Genomic DNA, 17063 nt, shown 5'->3' on the forward strand with positions numbered 1-17063 from the left:
AATGAATGATTCCAAGTGAGCGCTTGAATGTTTATTACTCTTGGAATGGTTTGAACGATTTTAAGTCTTTAAATGTTTGAACATTTACTTCCTGACTGCCTTGAATCATTAAATGAGATGTTCTCATGATTTAACTATTTGGATTGCCTGCTGGATACTCATCTTTTATTTTTTTTTTTAGAAAATAAAACCTCACTGAATATTAGCTCACTCCCCCTTAGATTTGTTTTCCTTGCAGGAGTGGAGACCCGGAGCGGATAAGTTTGAACTTGAATGTAACGACTCTCTTATACATGTATATTGGCAGATAGATTTTATTTTGATATTTTAGTAATATACCCTATGTTTCACTTTTGGTTTGTAATTAAGTTTGAATTATTGGTTGAATTGTAGAACTCCAGTACTTATGTGGAGGTTTGAATGGTTATTTTGAGAATTGATTGCAATGAATGTAGTGAGTCCTAGCGAGAATTGGGTAGGCGATCTGCCAAAATCTTGAATATGCCCTAGGAGGAGTTGGGGTCATCACAATCATAATCACAAATAAGGACCACATGCATATTATTCAAACATTTATGCTCTGACAATCCAAATAAAAATAATTAATCTTTTCAACCCAATTCAACAAAATTTTTCATACTTTTATGTAAAAATCTATTTATTTTTATTGATTTTTATTTAGATATTAAAAGAGTGTGCATTTTACAGTTGGACTCACCCCTTTTAGGCATATTCCTTTGCAGATTGTTAATACTCCATAAGATATACTCTGCTGATGTCACTGATTGGTTCTGTTTGTCATTTTAATGTTACAAAATCAACTTATTTGTTTATTACTTTAAGTTGGTCAGCAATGAGGCTGACGCAAACGCGGAACGCCAAGGCCGACACAGACCATTTATATATTGTCTAGCCTTTGAAGGAAACGCATATTAGACCCCATTGACAAAGTCAAGTCTTCAATTTTTAGCTGTTGTTATGACAATGTGTATTCAATGCCAAATCCCGATTAGTTTCAAGAGTTTAATGTAATGTAGAAAATTAATTAACATATTAACCAAAAACGACAATTGCATAAGAGCACCATTTACTTGCTAGTTTTCTTAACAGTTGTGTGATTTTCTTAGTTACAAATTTTACCGCATAAATTATAATAGGAACTTGCAGGCCGTCAAGCATCAGTTTTAGTGTTTTACCAAGTCGATTTTGAGAAAATTTCAGATGAAATGATTTGTCATGACTTGAGAAGCAGTATAATTATGGACTAGATGGTTACTTGTTACCCGGAATTGATAAAGTACTATTTTTTCTTACACGCTGTTGTGTATGAAAACTACTCATTGTAGCTTGATCACTGAACTAGAAGAAAAGAACGTTAATGGTAGTAACTAGATTCCACCTATACTATATATGTGGATGTGGTCCCATACGCGTAAATGGTGATAGAATCGTAGAAATTGAGGCGAACAAGCAGATCTCACTGCTACTATGCAAGAGTTGACTCCAAAGTCTTTCGTCCTATTGTCCTATGCATACAACATGTAAACAGGACTAAACCATCTATTGCAATGGCATCCCTATGCATACAACTCATCTTCTTCTTGTTTCTCTTCCCAATATCTGCTTTATCTCAAAAAAATGGTATTGTGCCTTTGGGCAGTACTTTGACTGCAGGTGAAACATCTGCTAGTCCTTGGCTTTCACCTTCTGGCGATTTTGCATTCGGGTTCCAGGAAGTACAGCATAAGGATCTGTTCTTGCTTTCCATATGGTTTCACAAGATACCAGACAAGACTGTAGTTTGGTTTGTTAATTCAACAAATCCAGTGCCACGAGGATCGACTGTAAAGCTTGATCCTCAAACAGGGCTTGTGCACTGTGACCCTCGAGGCTTACAACTTTGGAGTGCTAATGTTGATTCTGCTCAAATTGATCATGGTTTTATGAATGATACCGGCAATTTTGTCCTCAAGGGGAATGATGATAGCTGGCTCTGGGAAAGCTTCAAACATCCTGCTGATACGATACTCCCAAATCAAGAATTGAAAATTGGTGATTCTCTTTCTTCTCGAAAGTCAGCAACAAGCTTCTCTAGAGGAAGATTTTATCTCCGTTTTCGCGATGACGGGAATCTAGTGCTTGTTACGGATGACGATGCTGAGTACTACAATAGTAAGACTTCTGATTCTAGAGATCCACTGTATTCTGGTAGCCAAGTTACTTTTGATGGCAGAGGTGCCATGTACATAAGGAAAAAGGACAATCAAACAGAGCAGCTGAATCTAGTTTCAATACCACGGTTACCACCAGCATCAGAAAACTATCATCGGGCAACAATAGATTTTGATGGGGTCTTCACACATTATTATCATCCCAGGACTTCTACTGGAAATCCGAACTGGAAGGTTCTTTGGTATTTGCCGCCGAATATATGTATCAGCCTTCGAGCAAACAGGGGCAGTGGAGCTTGTGGATTTAACAACATTTGCAACCTCAAAAATGGAAGACCAGTTTGTGAGTGTCCAAAAAGGTATGTATTGCTTGATCCAGATGACACGTACGGCAGCTGCATACCAAACTCAACTCTTAGTTGTGCTGAAGTAGATGGGCGCTCTGCAGAAAACCTTTATGATTTTGAGGTTGTCTCTGACATAGATTGGCCACTGTCTGAGTTTGCGAAAATACATCCTTCAAATGAAAGAGTCTGTGTGCAAAATTGCTTGCGTGATTGTTTCTGCGCTGTTGCCATTTACAAAGAAAACAATTGCTGGAAGCATGGGCCGCCACTATATAATGGGAAGGCAGATAAGACTATTCACACCAAAGCTTTCATCAAATACCGCAAGAGTGATGGATCAAAGCCGAAGGACCGAGGCACCTTTATACGTGTGGAACCTGTCCTTCTTGGCACCTCTTTCTTAGTAAACTTGATATTCATTACGACTGCTTGTTTGGGCTTTTACCTCATGTACCGGAAAAAGAGGGTAATATCATTTGAATACTGATGTTGGGGGATATAAATTAGCATATTTTTCCATACAAAGAGCTTGCAGAAGCTACCAATCGATTTAAGGAAGAGTTGGATAGGGGATCATTTGGCCTTGTATAAAAGATGAGTTACAAAATTAGTTCCGAAAGTAGCATTGTTGAAGTCAAGAAGTTAGAATGGCTTAAGATGCTGAGAAGGAATTTCGTGCTGAAGTGAAGTGATAACAATGGGTCAGACTAACCACGAAAATTTGGTCCCATCGCTTGGATTCTGTGATGAAGGACAACATCGGCTATTGGTGTACGAGCATATGAGCCATGGCACTCTTGCAAGATTGCTATTGTGAAATCCCGAATCTTTTGGTCCTTCCCTTACTAAACTATTTAATTGGCTAATTGTATATTATTAATTATTTTACGACTAGTTTAAATACTTCATTTAACTAAAACTATTTAATTGACTAATGTTATTGATTGTTTTACTAGTAGTTTAGATACTTCATTTATCTCTTTTGGGATTTTATATTAAACTAGGCATTGGTCCCCGCGGCGTCGCGAGGAGCCCATATTGTATGTTTTTTTGTGGGTTTTTGGGGTATGATAGGTTTCTTTATTATTATTATTATTATCATTATTATTAGTATAAGTGGGAGGTCTTGGATTTAAATCTTCTACTTACCATTTCTCTTATCTGATCATCCAACCCAACCCTCCTCTATTTGTTTATTAATTATATGTACATGTGTTTTATATTGGAATATGTGTAAAGATTTGTAATATAATTTATATAATGTAGTATGAATTTGTCATATTTTGTATTATTTTGAATGATTATGATTATGTTATGTTTATCTATTGGTAGAGTGGTTAATTGTTTTGCATTGTTTTGGTATTTTTATTGTTTACCGTATATTTATGTTTTGTCCAATTTTGATTTGATTATTGGTTCTAATTTATTTTATGCTAGTGAAAGTTGTGAAAGTGGATTAATTGAAGGATTTCGTAGCATGTATGATAGTATAATTTGAGGTGTATTATCCTAGGTTGCGTTGAATTTTGTAATATTTAGTATTGATTAGTTATGTGTAAATTGTATAAATTTTTTAATTGTTTGTTGTTGGTACTATTTAACTTGTGAAGAATAATTTGTCATCTAAAGTTGCTGATTTGTTTGCATATCATATTTACTAGTATTGACGGTCAATTAGGTTAAAACTCATTTTTCATTTGCTAGTGGGCTTCTGAAAATTGTATTTTTCAAATTGTTAGACAAATCTTAGGAAAAGTAACTTTTCAAAAGTTCCTACTGTGAATCAGATGAATCAGAACCACAACCAAGGCTCTGCACATCCTTGGACCATACACTTGAAGAATCTTTGTTAATTTAGATACGAATAGTGGAGCCATTGAATCAAGAGATTTCATTGGGAAATTGGGCTTTTGAAACGAATAGAAAAATCGATGAAAGGGTGAAAGTCGCAGGCTGCAACTCGGTGCCGTGTGGCACGTCTGGATGGCATCCTACTGGCTACCAGCGTGGCTCCTGTGGGAGCAGCTCAGGATGATTGAGTGTGGTGGTGGAGGCCCAGAAGCGGCGGTGTGATGAGGGACTGAGCCCAAAGGAAGAAGACGGCTGATGTCTTGGTTTTAATCTTCAAGGTTGTGGTAAAAGTTTTAGAGTTGGACTAGTTTTCTAACTAAATGGCCCTTTTGCTTAAATGAAACGCGAATTGTTGTAAATTTGACCAATTGAAGAGGTATAAAGCCTAATTAAACACAATAATATGAAGAAATGCCTACATCAATTATTGCAAGCTGTTTTTATGAAATGGACAGTTTTTGTGAGGTCTAATCCTTAAGAAATGACCCAAAGTTAATTAAGCTCTAAAAGCCCAATTTTATTATAATGATGCGGATTTAGCTAACTGAATCCGATGGCTTCAATGACTTTTTTAAGAAGCTAACCTTGGTAGATTGTAAACACTAACATGAAGTTAAACAAGACCTTTTCATGGTGTGCTTCGCTGTTGAGTCAAATCCAAACTCAAATCCAGCACGAACAAGTGTGGGCCTGTTTATACCAAATTAGAAACTTTCTTAATTTATAGATAATTGAACTAAGACTGTTTATCAAATGGAAAAGTCTTCCCAAAATGGGAAACCCTTCAACAGGGTAACTTTCAATTTTTGGAAACTTTTCAAGTACTTTTTATAGAAGAACCGACATGATTGCTAGGCTATTTAAGATAGGAATAAGTATTTTAAAGATAAGATGGATGAACTAATTGAAAGATATATGTTATTGCTTATAGGGTTGGAGGTACTTTAAATTTAAGGATCTCTTTAAGCAAATAGTTTGAGGTAGGTGTTTCTTTTCCCTCTATGTTTTTCAAATACTAAAGCATGAATTTCTCTCAAATGAAATCTTATGTTAATATATGAAAATGGATAATGTATTCCTACTTGCCTACATTTCTTATGTTACAAAATATGAATGACTCGCATGTTTTACCAAATGTAAAGAATGGGCACGTGATCGATGTGTGAAATGAGTTTATGTTATAAAAGGCTCTAAAATGTCATGAAATGAATGGTAAGGGCTATAATTCTTTCATGTTATGACGATCAAATAAAGATCAGGAAAAATGCTTGATCGTTTTATGACCCATGATTGGGTAGATCAATTGAAGATGAAGGAAAATGCTTGACCTACCACTCTTCTAGAAGGGGTTAATTTCTAAGTTAGTGCTCAGAAGCCAACTATTGTGTGTACTTGTTTATGAGTTGTTTCGTGAAAGGAAAAGAATTGAAGGTTTATGAATTTCAAGTTTGACTATGTTTGTGCCATATACGATATTGTTTATATTGCCACTCACAAGTTCTATATGTAAAGCAACATATGCTTTTGTTTTCAAAATAATTATGCATGTAATATGCTGTTAAAAATCTTACGGAGTATATTGTATATATATTAGCTACATGATCTAGTAGGCAATTAATTGCTACCTACTGAGCGCACATCGTTCAACCCATATTTTTTTCAGATCGAGAAAGGAAGATTAATTGCAGTTAGAAGATAAGAGAGAGGTAAATAGATAGATGACCAAACACTAGAAATTATAGATCAAGGTGTTTAGTAGATGTATTAAATTAAGACTATTATGTCTTTATTAATTATAAAGTTTAAATTTCAGTAAATTTTTGGAAGTTATGATAAGATATCTAATATTTGTGAGAGTAAGGTCTTGTGGATACAGCATGCCAACTTACAAATATGGTCTATGGACCTGAATTTGGAGGATGATAGCTATTATGTGATACCCAAGTTTTCTATTTGTCGTCTCAAGTTAAAAATTAAGAAGTTTGGGGTAAAATTGAGAAGTTTAGGGAAGTTCTGGTGTTGGAGGATAGTCAAATAAAATATTGGAAGAATTGGTAAATGAATTTTTAAGGTGTTTGTCTAAAATTTTATTGTAACTTACTCTAGAAGTTGTAAAAAAAAAATTTTAAATGTAAAACTTTTTTTTTATTTTCTTGCTTTCTTTTTCCTTTTCTTTCCTCCCCTCTTCTTCTCCCTCACCTCACCACTCGCTGCCCGCCGGTGTTGAAACCTCTGCCAGCAGCAGCAGAAATTTTTTTTTTTTGCTTTCTTCTATCTTTCTGTCTCTTCTCCCTCTCCTCCTTTCCCCTCCCCTCCCCTCCCCTCCCCTCTCATCCTTCCTCTCTCCCCCGTCACCCCCCCTTCGGCGTTCTGGTCACGTGATCGGGAGAGGGGGAGGGAGGGGGGAAAGGAGGAGAGGGAGAGGAAGAGGGAGAAAAAAAAGCGAAAAAAAACCTCTACCAACGCAGGAAGAGCTGCCGGCCGATGGTGGTCAACGGCGGAGGTGAAGGTGGGTTGAGGTGGGAGAGAAAGAAAAAGAAAGGAGGAAGGGAGATTTTTGTGTGTTTTGGGTATTTTGAAGTGTGTTGTTTAATAATTTTGAGAAGTTTTTTAAGATTATTATAATTAAAGTTGTTAAAAAACTTGTAGACGAAAAAATAGGCAAAAAAACCCTTTGCCCAATAGGGTCGTAAGTTGGTAGTAGGATTCTACTATTCAACAAACTTTACCATTTCCTTCATTCTTTCCTTCTTCTTCTTCCGATTCTCTCTTATTTTCTTCTTCTTCTTTCTTCCAATCAAAGAGGATTTTCGGAGGTTAACAGTCAAGTGGCTGGTGAGGATATTGAGAGGTCTTCTTTGTTTACTGTTTAAGGTAATCCCTTTCATGTTTAAGTTGTTATCATTTTATTATTAGCATTACTATATAAAAAAGTATGAATCTTGGCATTAAGGAATGTAAGCACCTTTTTATCTTAGTTTTTGTTATCCTAAATTACCCTCATGTCTTTTAATTAGAATTATTGCATTTCAATGTGACACTAATTAAAAGAAATAAAACACTCCAATTGATTACATCTCAATAATATTGGTAATTATAATTAAAATCACTCATTAAAAAATATTTACCTACCCTTGGACTCCATCTCTGATTATTATACAGATTAAAATTTCTTAATCGAAGCATGAAAAATTTCTCATTAGTCATTGGTTGAGATTGTAAAAAAAAAAAAATCAAAGCATGAAAATTCTTATATTTACCTACCCTTGGACTCCATCTCTGATTAGTATACAGATTAAAATTTCTTAATCGAAGCATGAAAAATTTCTCATTAGTCATTGGTTGAGATTGTAAAAAAAAAAAAAAATCAATGTCAAAAATAGATACTCTCTGGAAAAAAAGAGAAACATACAAGGAGAAGAAAACCCTTATTCATTTGTATATCTTCATCTAAATATCACAAGTAAATTTCAAAATTATGTACTTTTTACTTATATTTAAAAAATTTTCATGTTGTACCCAATGAAATTTCAATATACAAAAAATTATGACACCTTTATAACTGAAATAGCAGTATTAAATTGGAAAAAGAAAATCTGAAATAGAGCCATACAAACTATTATTATCATCAATAGCAACCCTCAAAATAATAAAAACTGAAAACTATTCATAAAATGACATAAAGTAAATAGCAAATAAATTAATAAACTAGAATATAATTCAAATAATACCAAAGGCAATGCCAAAATCACTGATATCTAAGGGAAAACAAATATTGTTATTGACAATAATATAGTAATGTTTCATTTGTATTGGTTTCAGCAAACCAAATCCATCCATCAAGTCAGAAGCCATTTCCAATGATAAAATGAGAATTATAATAAAAGTAAATTTAAAATGAAGAATGATAAAATAAAAATGATATCCAAATTGTTTTCAGTGACGCCAAAACACCCTTATTTTTCTAATGATTACATATATTTATTATATTGCAATATTAGTAAATAATGGTAGCGATTATGAAATGAAAAGCTTTAAAATTAAGTAAATTTCATTAATGGTGACAATTGTAATTAGACAGATTTAGTGCATTCCAATAAGTGACAATAATGATAGTGGTTATGGATTAAAAGCTGCCAATTAAAAAAATAAACCACTGCAATATACTAAAAACTGATATTAAAATTGTTAATTTGCCACAGTTATCATTTCCAATTCCATGATCATCAAAAATACTGACACTAAAACCAAAAAATTGTGTTCATATGAAAAAGTAGTCTTGTTGCTTTTGCTTTGTAATGAATTGTGCTAAAAAATATGAATCAAATAAAAAGAAAATAGAAAAATCTCAACTATCTCTGTCTATGAAATTTCAATTGTCAGAATACATAAACCAAAAAAAAAAAACTTTAAGTGGTGGATCATTTATACTCCATTATTGACAAAAATAGAGTTAACATAATACAAAGAATTCAAATTACATGTATGTTTAATTTTCTACCTTGATTATATTCTTCATTTATAAAAGATTATAATGATTGTGGCTTATATGCAATAGAATCATGAATATACAATAATTTTGGTAAACATGATATTATCAATAATTGATATGTTAGAGTTCAATCAATAAATCAAAAGTGTTTGATTCATGATTCCAAACTCAATCCTATGGGACATGTTAACTACATTGGAATGCTTTCTATCTATTTTCATTTAATAAAATTTTTAAAAGTAATTGGCTAAAGAAAATAAATAATATAAAAATACTATATTATAATATTGATCATCAAAATTTCACAAAAAAATTTTAATATTTAAAAAATAATATATTTTAAGATAATGCAATCACGTGCAAAGTATGTGAACTATTACTAGTTTAATGAAAGTTTGATGGATAAAGTGAGTTTTGTGGTTAGAGCATTATTTGGGTTTCAAGTATACCATTTCCTTAATTCTTTCCTTCTTCTTCCTTCAATCCTTTCTTATTTTCTTCTTCTTCTTTCTTCCAATCAAAGAGGACTTTTGGCGGATAACAGTCAAGTGGCTGGTGAGGATATTGGAAAATCTTCTTTGTTTACTATTTAAGGTAATCCCTTTCATGTTTAAGTTGTTATAGTTTTATTTAATGAAAGTTTGATGGATAAAGTGAGTTTTGTGGTTAGAGCAATATCTGGGTTTCAAGTGTATTGCTTAGTTGCATATGGCTTTGATGTAGTTGACAATGAATATTTCTTTAAATGATCAGATTTGTAAGATTAAGGCGTGACTGCAGAATTGGTCATAATTAAAGCATTAGTTGATTCTCCGAATGTGCGCCCATGAGATATATTCTGAAATTTTGAAGTCGTCCATGTAGTTGGCTTTATTACATGTTGTTTTTGAGTTTTTGTTGCCATTTGAAAACTTGGTTGGAAATGAAAATTAAGGTTGGATGGTTGGGATTGGGATAATCTCTTGTATATCTTGGTATTGAACTTGTAATTAAGGATTAGGCATCGCAAATAGAATGGATTCTCGATAATTACATTTAAGACAAACTTGATTTCATTAATTTCACGATAACAGACAGCCATGTACAGTCTTAAAAAATTGGTCATAACTTGGTGTAAAAATATCAGAATTAAGTGATTAAAAATTGGTCATAACTTTATGTAAAAATGTCAGAATTGAGTGATTTTGGTTGTGTTTGAAACTTGATTCATAAACTTGTCCAATGGTGTAAAATTTAGATTCTAATTCTTTAGCTATTGATACTAGAAAATTTGGGAAGTGTATTGAAATTCATCTTGCAGTACTGGAAATGTTTTGACACTTGTGGGAAAATAGGCCAGTTTATGTTCGAGTCAAAGAACAGTGTCTTCTAGGGATTCTTTAGTATTAGGAGTCTAGTTTTCAACTATATCAAATTTGTAGTTTTTTTATGTACATAGCTAAGTTATATTTGTTTAACTAATCACTACCACAGTTGGAAATCATATCTAACAATGCTGCTTTCAACTAGGTTCTCATCTTATAGGTGTGGGAAGTTCTATATTTCTTGGTTCATGGGTCTCGAGTTAAGTAATTTGGGATGGTTTATATGTGGGGAGGACATGAATTACGAGAATTACTTGAATTATGCTGGGTATTGGTTCGTTTATGTAAGGTAAGTGGTTTTGCCACTCGCTACATTTTCAATTCAAATATTAAGGATGAAAATAGCTTCAACTGCTTATGTTAATATGAAATTTGGCATGGGTAAGAATATATTTATTGCTTTTGACATATAAATAATTATGATGAAGATGAATTATCATATGATTTGTTTCTAGATTATGAATGCCATGTATCTTCTGCACTATGAGCTTGTGGTTTCTTGGTTATTATTTTTGGAACTAATTCCACCACTTCTATTTATCTAGCCTACCTAGCGAGACAAATTGCTAGGAATTTTTTGTCTATCAGACCTACCTAATGGGATATAAATTTGACAAACTGTTTGTGATTGATCCGGTAGGCAAATCTGGTGGTATGGCTGTTTTCTGGAAGGATGATCTCAAGATTAATAGAATTCTTTATACAGATTTTACCATTGAACTATTGATCGGTGACACTGATAGGAATTATAGCTGGTGGTGTGTGTGTGTTTATGCTAATGCTGATGACACTGTCAGGAAAAATCAGTGGGACATTATAACTCATAGGAAGCAAATTTGGGGTGACAATTGGATTATCATGGGGGACATGGACGATATAACGTCTAACACAGAGAAGTGGGGTGGTAATAGTAGACCAGACAGTAGTTTTAAAGTGTTTAGGAATTTCATTAATGAGAACCAGCTTATAGACTTGGGTTTTGAGGGAGTGCCCTGGACCTGGTGTAATAATTGGAGTCCAGGCAGCGTAGTAAGGGAAAGGCTAGATAGAATATTATGCTAGCAAAAGATGGATGGATCTATATGAACAAGCCAAGTGTAGTCACCTTTTCAAGGAAGCGTCTGATCATTGTATACTACTGCTGGATACACAATCCAAAAAGAGGAAATGAAAGAAACGTTTTCAGTTTGACAGGAGATGGATTGAATATGCAGGAGTGGAGGAAGTCATCAGTAAAGCTTGGAAGTGGGAGCAGGAAGGATCCAGACTTTACAAACTGCAACAGAAGATAAAAAAGTGTAGGTTGGCATTATTGGAATGGAACAGGAAACTCCTAAAAAATGCAAAAAGGGATATTCGACGGATACAGAAGGAACTTAAGGTGGCCCAAGGTAGTCACATGGATACCAGGAAGGGAGAACTTGCTAGGCTAAAAAAGAATCTGGGGAAAGCTTACAGAAGAGAGGAACTCTATTGGAGTCAGAAGGCTAGAGTAAAATGGCGACAGGAGGGGGATAAGAATTCTTCATACTTCCATGCATGTGTAGCTACTAGAAGGAAGAAAAACAACATATCTACACTTCAAAGGGAGGACGGGAGTTGGTGTGATTCTGAGGAGGCAGTGCAACAGGAGATAACTGACTATTTCAGAAAGATTTTCACTACCTCAAATCCAAGAGATGGGGATGAGATCCTGAGGAAAATTCCATAGACTATCTCTGACTAGATGAAGAGAAGGCTAATCAGACCAATATCTGAAGTAGAGATAAAGGAAGCAGTTTTCTCCATGCATCCCAATAAAGCACCTGGACCTAATGGTATGTCCCCCTTCTTTTTCCAAAAATACTGGACTATCATTAAAAATGATGTGATAAATGCTATCCTGAGTTTTTTTCATTTTGGTAAAATGTTGAAAACCTTTAATGAAACTCTCATTTCTCTGATCCCTAAAGTAGAGCATCCAGTTTTTGTGTCTCAGTTTAGACCTATCAGCCTGTGTAATGTGGCTTATAAGATCATCACTAAGATTCTTGTTAATAGACTGAAACCTATACTGAGACAGTGCATAAGCCAGAATCAATCAGCTTTTGTGCCTGGACGACAAATCATTGACAATGTTCTCATGGCCCATGAATACATCCACTGGTTGAATGGAAAGATAAACAGGAAAGAAACATATATGGCAGTCAAATTAGACATGTCTAAAGCATATGATCGTGTAGAATGGGATTTTATAGCCAAATCATGGGAAAATGGGTTTCTGTAGGAGATGGGTTGGGTGGATTATGGAGGGCATAACCACTGTTTCCTATAGTGTGAATATAAATGGAGAGAAAAAAGGCTATATTAGACCCACCAGAGGAATAAGACAAGGAGACCCTCTATCCCCTTACTTTTTTCTTATCTGTGCAGAAGGCTTTACTAGCCTCCTAAATTTCGCCAAGGACAGACACCTAATTTCTGGCATGAAAATTGCTCACAAAGGTCCTAACCTAACCCATCTATTCTTTGCCGATGACTCTCTAATCTTTTGTAAAGCAAGTGTGCAGGAAGCAAAAGTTGTTGTTCAGGTGATAGAGGAATATGGGACAGCTTCTTGCCAAGTGATCAATGCAGAAAAATCTTCCATTTTATTCAGTAAGAACACAAGGGAGGAAGTGAAACAGCAGGTCCTGCAAGTTATGGGTGGAATGCAACAGGTCAAGAAGAGTCACTACTTGGGGTTGCCAATGGTGATTGGAAGATCAAAGAATGCAATGTTCAAATATATATATCAAGGATAGGATTACAAAGAAGCTGCATAGTTGGAAGGAAAGATTGCTCAGCCCAGCAGGGAAAGAAGTGCTGCTCAAGTCGGTAGCAATTAGGCCTGTCAATGGTCCGGGTCTAGATCTGGATCCGACCCGGATCCGTCAATTTTTTACGAGTCTGGATAGGGATATAATTCCGTTATCCGGACCCAAATCCGGATCCATTTTGTCAAACAAAAAACGGGTCAAATACGGAATACATCATTCCGGCCAGTATTTGACCCGTATCCGGATATAAAATAGATATATATATACCAATAATATATCCCAAATTTATACCCCAAATTTACTTCAATACCCCAAAGGCCCAAACAACTAAATATTATCCACAAACATGCAGAGCCTTTGGCATATACAACACCTGTTGCAAAAGCATGAATTTAAATCTTACAAAAAGTATTTATCAATGCTAAACATTATATCTAGAAGATGTTAATGAACACATGCAAGATAGCCCAGCTAAGACTTTAACCAAGTGACAACATTGAAATAATACTTGTTGGACAAAATTAAATTGACCTTTCTTAATAAAAAAAAAGTAGTACTTTTTCTAATTTTGTTGTAAAACAGGTTTCAGCTATTTTTTCAGGTAGACCCGGACCCGGATCCGGATTCGGGTCGATCCGTCGGATCCGGGTCCGGAACATAGAGTAGAATAAACGGGCCGGATACGGAACCGGTATAGTATAACAGGTCCGGGTTCGGAATAATGAATTTCGGCCCAGATTTGACCCGTTGATAGGTCTAGTAGCAATGGCCATGCCAGCTTATGCAATGAACTGTTGCAAGTTGCCAAAGGGGCTCTGTAGAGAAATTAGTAGGGGAATGGCAAAGTTTTGGTGGGGTGAGGGAGAAGATAAGAGGAAAGTGCACTGGGTTAGTTGAGGGAAACTCTAGGAGGTAAAGGGGAAAGGGGGACTAGGATTTAGGGATATAGAGAGTTTCAATGATGCCATGCTAGCCAAACAACTCTGGAGGATAGTGTCCCAACCAAATTTGCTAGTAAGCCGGATTTTGAAATCCAAGTACTACAAAGCGAAATCATTATGGGAAATGGAACCTAGGCCGTCAGATTCATGGATGTGGAGAAGCTTACTCAGCTCAAGGTATATTTTGGAATCAGGGATGAGGAAAAGGATTGGTGGTGGAAGAACTGTCAACATCTGGAAGGACAGATGGCTGCTAGAGGGAAGGGAGGGAAAGGTAAGGACAGTTAGGACTGGGGCAGGTGGGGTGCAAAAGGTGAGTGAGCTTATAAAGAATGGGGATTGGGATGACAAGTTGTTACAGGAGATATTTCAGGAGAGGGATGTCCAAGAGATCATGACAATCCCCATTAGTAAAACAGGAAGAAGGGACAAAATGTATTGGGTGGGGAATGAGAACGGAGTTTATAGTGTGAAGTTTGGGTACATGTGGGTGAAGTAGATGAACAAGCAAAATCGACAGGAAGACGGGGGAGAAGCAAACCACAGCAGGAATATGCAGGGGTCTAGAGTGTGGAAGGAGCTATGGGGGCTCAATATGAAGCACAAAATTAAGCATTTCATATGGAAGTGTTTAAGAGGAGTACTACCAGTCAATGAAGTAGTGATGAGGAGAACGGGAAAAGGTAGTCCTATGTGTATTAATTGTGGAGAAGGTGTGGAGACGTTGGAACACATGCTGTTTAAGTGTGATAGGGCAGCATTGATCTGGAAAGCTGCACCGTTACAGTGGGATGGACTAGAGGGGCTTAAAAACTCCTTCTGGCATTGGTGGGAAGAACTGATGCAAGCAACTAAAAGGGAGGATGGGCGAGACCATATTATCTTGACAGCAAACTTGCTGTGGCAAGTTTGGAAAGCAAGGAATGATAGGCAGTTCACGGGGGTGGAAAGGGACCCTTTCCTACCAGTTAACAAAGCTGTGGCAGAGTGGAGAGAATACCAAGAAGCCACAAGGACCCTGACTGGGAACGAAGGGACGGGAGTTAAAGTAAGGACCGCTGTGGAGAGTGGAAACCCCCAGAAAGAGGGTGCATCAAGGTCAACACAGATGCAGCTTTCAACAGAAACGCGAGGAAGGCAGGTTGGGGAATAGTTGCAAGGGATGCCAGTGGGAGGCTGATAGCAACATGGGCTGTCCCAAGATCATGTAGTAGAAGGCCAGGATGGAAGAAGTGTTGGCAATAAGGAGAGCACTGGAGATAGCTATACTAGAAGGCTGGGAAAGGGTGCAGATCGAATCAGATTGCAAGGAGATTGTGGACAAAATAGTGGAAAAGGATTGGAATGATAAGTGGATTGGGTTGATACTGGAGGATATCTCTGCGATGAGTTGTGTGTTTGAGAAATGTTGCTTTTCCTTTGTCACAAGGAGCTGCAACTTTGTTAGTCATTCTTTGGCACAGGTTGCCACTAATTGTTTTAAGGAAACCTCTTGGAAGACCTCCTTCCCTGTCTAGCTGATGAATGCAGCCAGGGAAGATATGGTGAGCAGTTGCTCAAACTGATGTAGCAACGTTCTGTTTAAATGAAATACTTTTGCCGCTTTTGGAAAAAAAAATAATGGGATATAAATAATTAGAAACATTCTATTTGGCCTACTTGACGGGATAGATGGTAAGGACTAAATGTCCGATTATTGATAGAGATCAAGACTTCATGAGTTTATTGTGATTAACTATTAACTATTGAATTGGTATGATTATGTGCTCTTATGATAAAAATAACTGTAAAATAAACCATGAAATAAATAACTGTAATCTTATGATACCAAAAACCATGAAATAAAATATGCTAAAAAGATGTAAAATAAACACTGATCAAGGGGCATACCCCTCAAGTTATTACAGAAAAATGAGCAAGGTAACTGTAAGTTATACAAGTATCAACTGGGTACCTTTTATTTAGGCGCTATGAAGCAAGCTATAAAAGAATACCTGAGATTTGTGAAAAATAAATGATGAAATTCCATGTTTTATTTAAGTAATTGAGAGATTATTTTGGAAGAGTTATTTACTCTCTCTTATCATGCTTTTCAATCATCATTTTAGCTTTTCAACTATCACTTATTTTAGATGCATCACAATACAAAAAAAAAAAAGTTACAGTGAATATTAACAAAACAATTCTCCAATTAACCAATTGACATTAATAGTTACAACAATGTGATGGTCTCTCTCCTAATTTATTTGTAGAAGAGACTCGACTGGGTTTTCACGGGGAAGGGAACTAGCAATTGTATTACCAATTAAGTTAACTTATGGCGAACCTATAGTCTTCTGAAATATGGAGTTTGTTTTCTTTCTGCCGTCGTTTATTAAAACTTGACAAGAGGGTGTCATTTCGCTCTTTATTTTTGGGCAACCATCTGAGCGAAAATTGATGTTGGCACAGTTTTATTTTTATTTTTATCTTTTTTTTGCGCCAGTATATTAACAAGTTTTCATTGCATGTTACTAATTTTTCTTGGCTGCAATTATACTCGTACTTCGATTTTTTAACTGCGTCTTGGTCTGTGGTATTGACTGACTGACTTCATATTCGGTGCTCATCCTGATGTCTTCTGTCCATTTTTCCAGCAGAAGTGATTTGTCGCCGTAGAATGTCTGGCAATGGTGCGGGTGGCTGCGGGCACCGGCTCCGCGGGGCCTAATGGAGCGGAGGAGTATACCCCGGCCCATCCCTCCCCGTCACCCGCTAATAAATATATATATAAATATATATGTATATAATCATATATAATATTTAATTTAATTAATTATAAACTTGTGATAATAATATTATTAGTTATATGTATTATATAATGTATATTAGTATATTTAATATAATTGATGTTATCAATTATAGTAAAAATTATAAATGTTTACTAATATAAATAGTCAGTTAGTTATACTAAATTTATTAATATATTTATACTAAATTCCTAATTACACTTAATACAATAGTACTTTTTTTCAAAAAAAAATGCAGGTACAATAATGAATTAGTGATTGTATTTATGCCAAAAGTAAAAATTAGGCTACGTTAGTTGTATTTATTTCA

At 35.4% G+C, this 17063-nt stretch overlaps 2 protein-coding genes across 2 annotated transcripts; both read left to right on the plus strand.

Moving 5' to 3' along the window:
- The first annotated feature begins 1568 nt into the window (after nt 1-1568).
- Nucleotides 1569-3005, plus strand: LOC113767330 (G-type lectin S-receptor-like serine/threonine-protein kinase RLK1). Its single transcript, XM_027311386.1, has one exon. The coding sequence runs from the start codon at nt 1569-1571 to the stop codon at nt 3003-3005; it is 1437 nt and encodes a 478-aa protein (XP_027167187.1).
- An 11458-nt stretch (nt 3006-14463) lies between these two features.
- LOC113767344 lies at nt 14464-15117 on the plus strand. Its single transcript, XM_027311406.1, has one exon. The coding sequence runs from the start codon at nt 14464-14466 to the stop codon at nt 15115-15117; it is 654 nt and encodes a 217-aa protein (XP_027167207.1).
- The last annotated feature ends 1946 nt before the right edge of the window (nt 15118-17063 follow it).

This window comes from Coffea eugenioides, chromosome 1, assembly GCF_003713205.1.
Source record: "Coffea eugenioides isolate CCC68of chromosome 1, Ceug_1.0, whole genome shotgun sequence".
NCBI lineage: Eukaryota > Viridiplantae > Streptophyta > Magnoliopsida > Gentianales > Rubiaceae > Coffea > Coffea eugenioides.

What these genes read in the sequence shown, in the direction of transcription:
- LOC113767330 (XM_027311386.1), top strand. Translation starts at nt 1,569, where the DNA reads ATGGCATCCCTATGCATACAACTCATCTTCTTCTTGTTTCTCTTCCCA.
- LOC113767344 (XM_027311406.1), top strand. Translation starts at nt 14,464, where the DNA reads ATGAACAAGCAAAATCGACAGGAAGACGGGGGAGAAGCAAACCACAGC.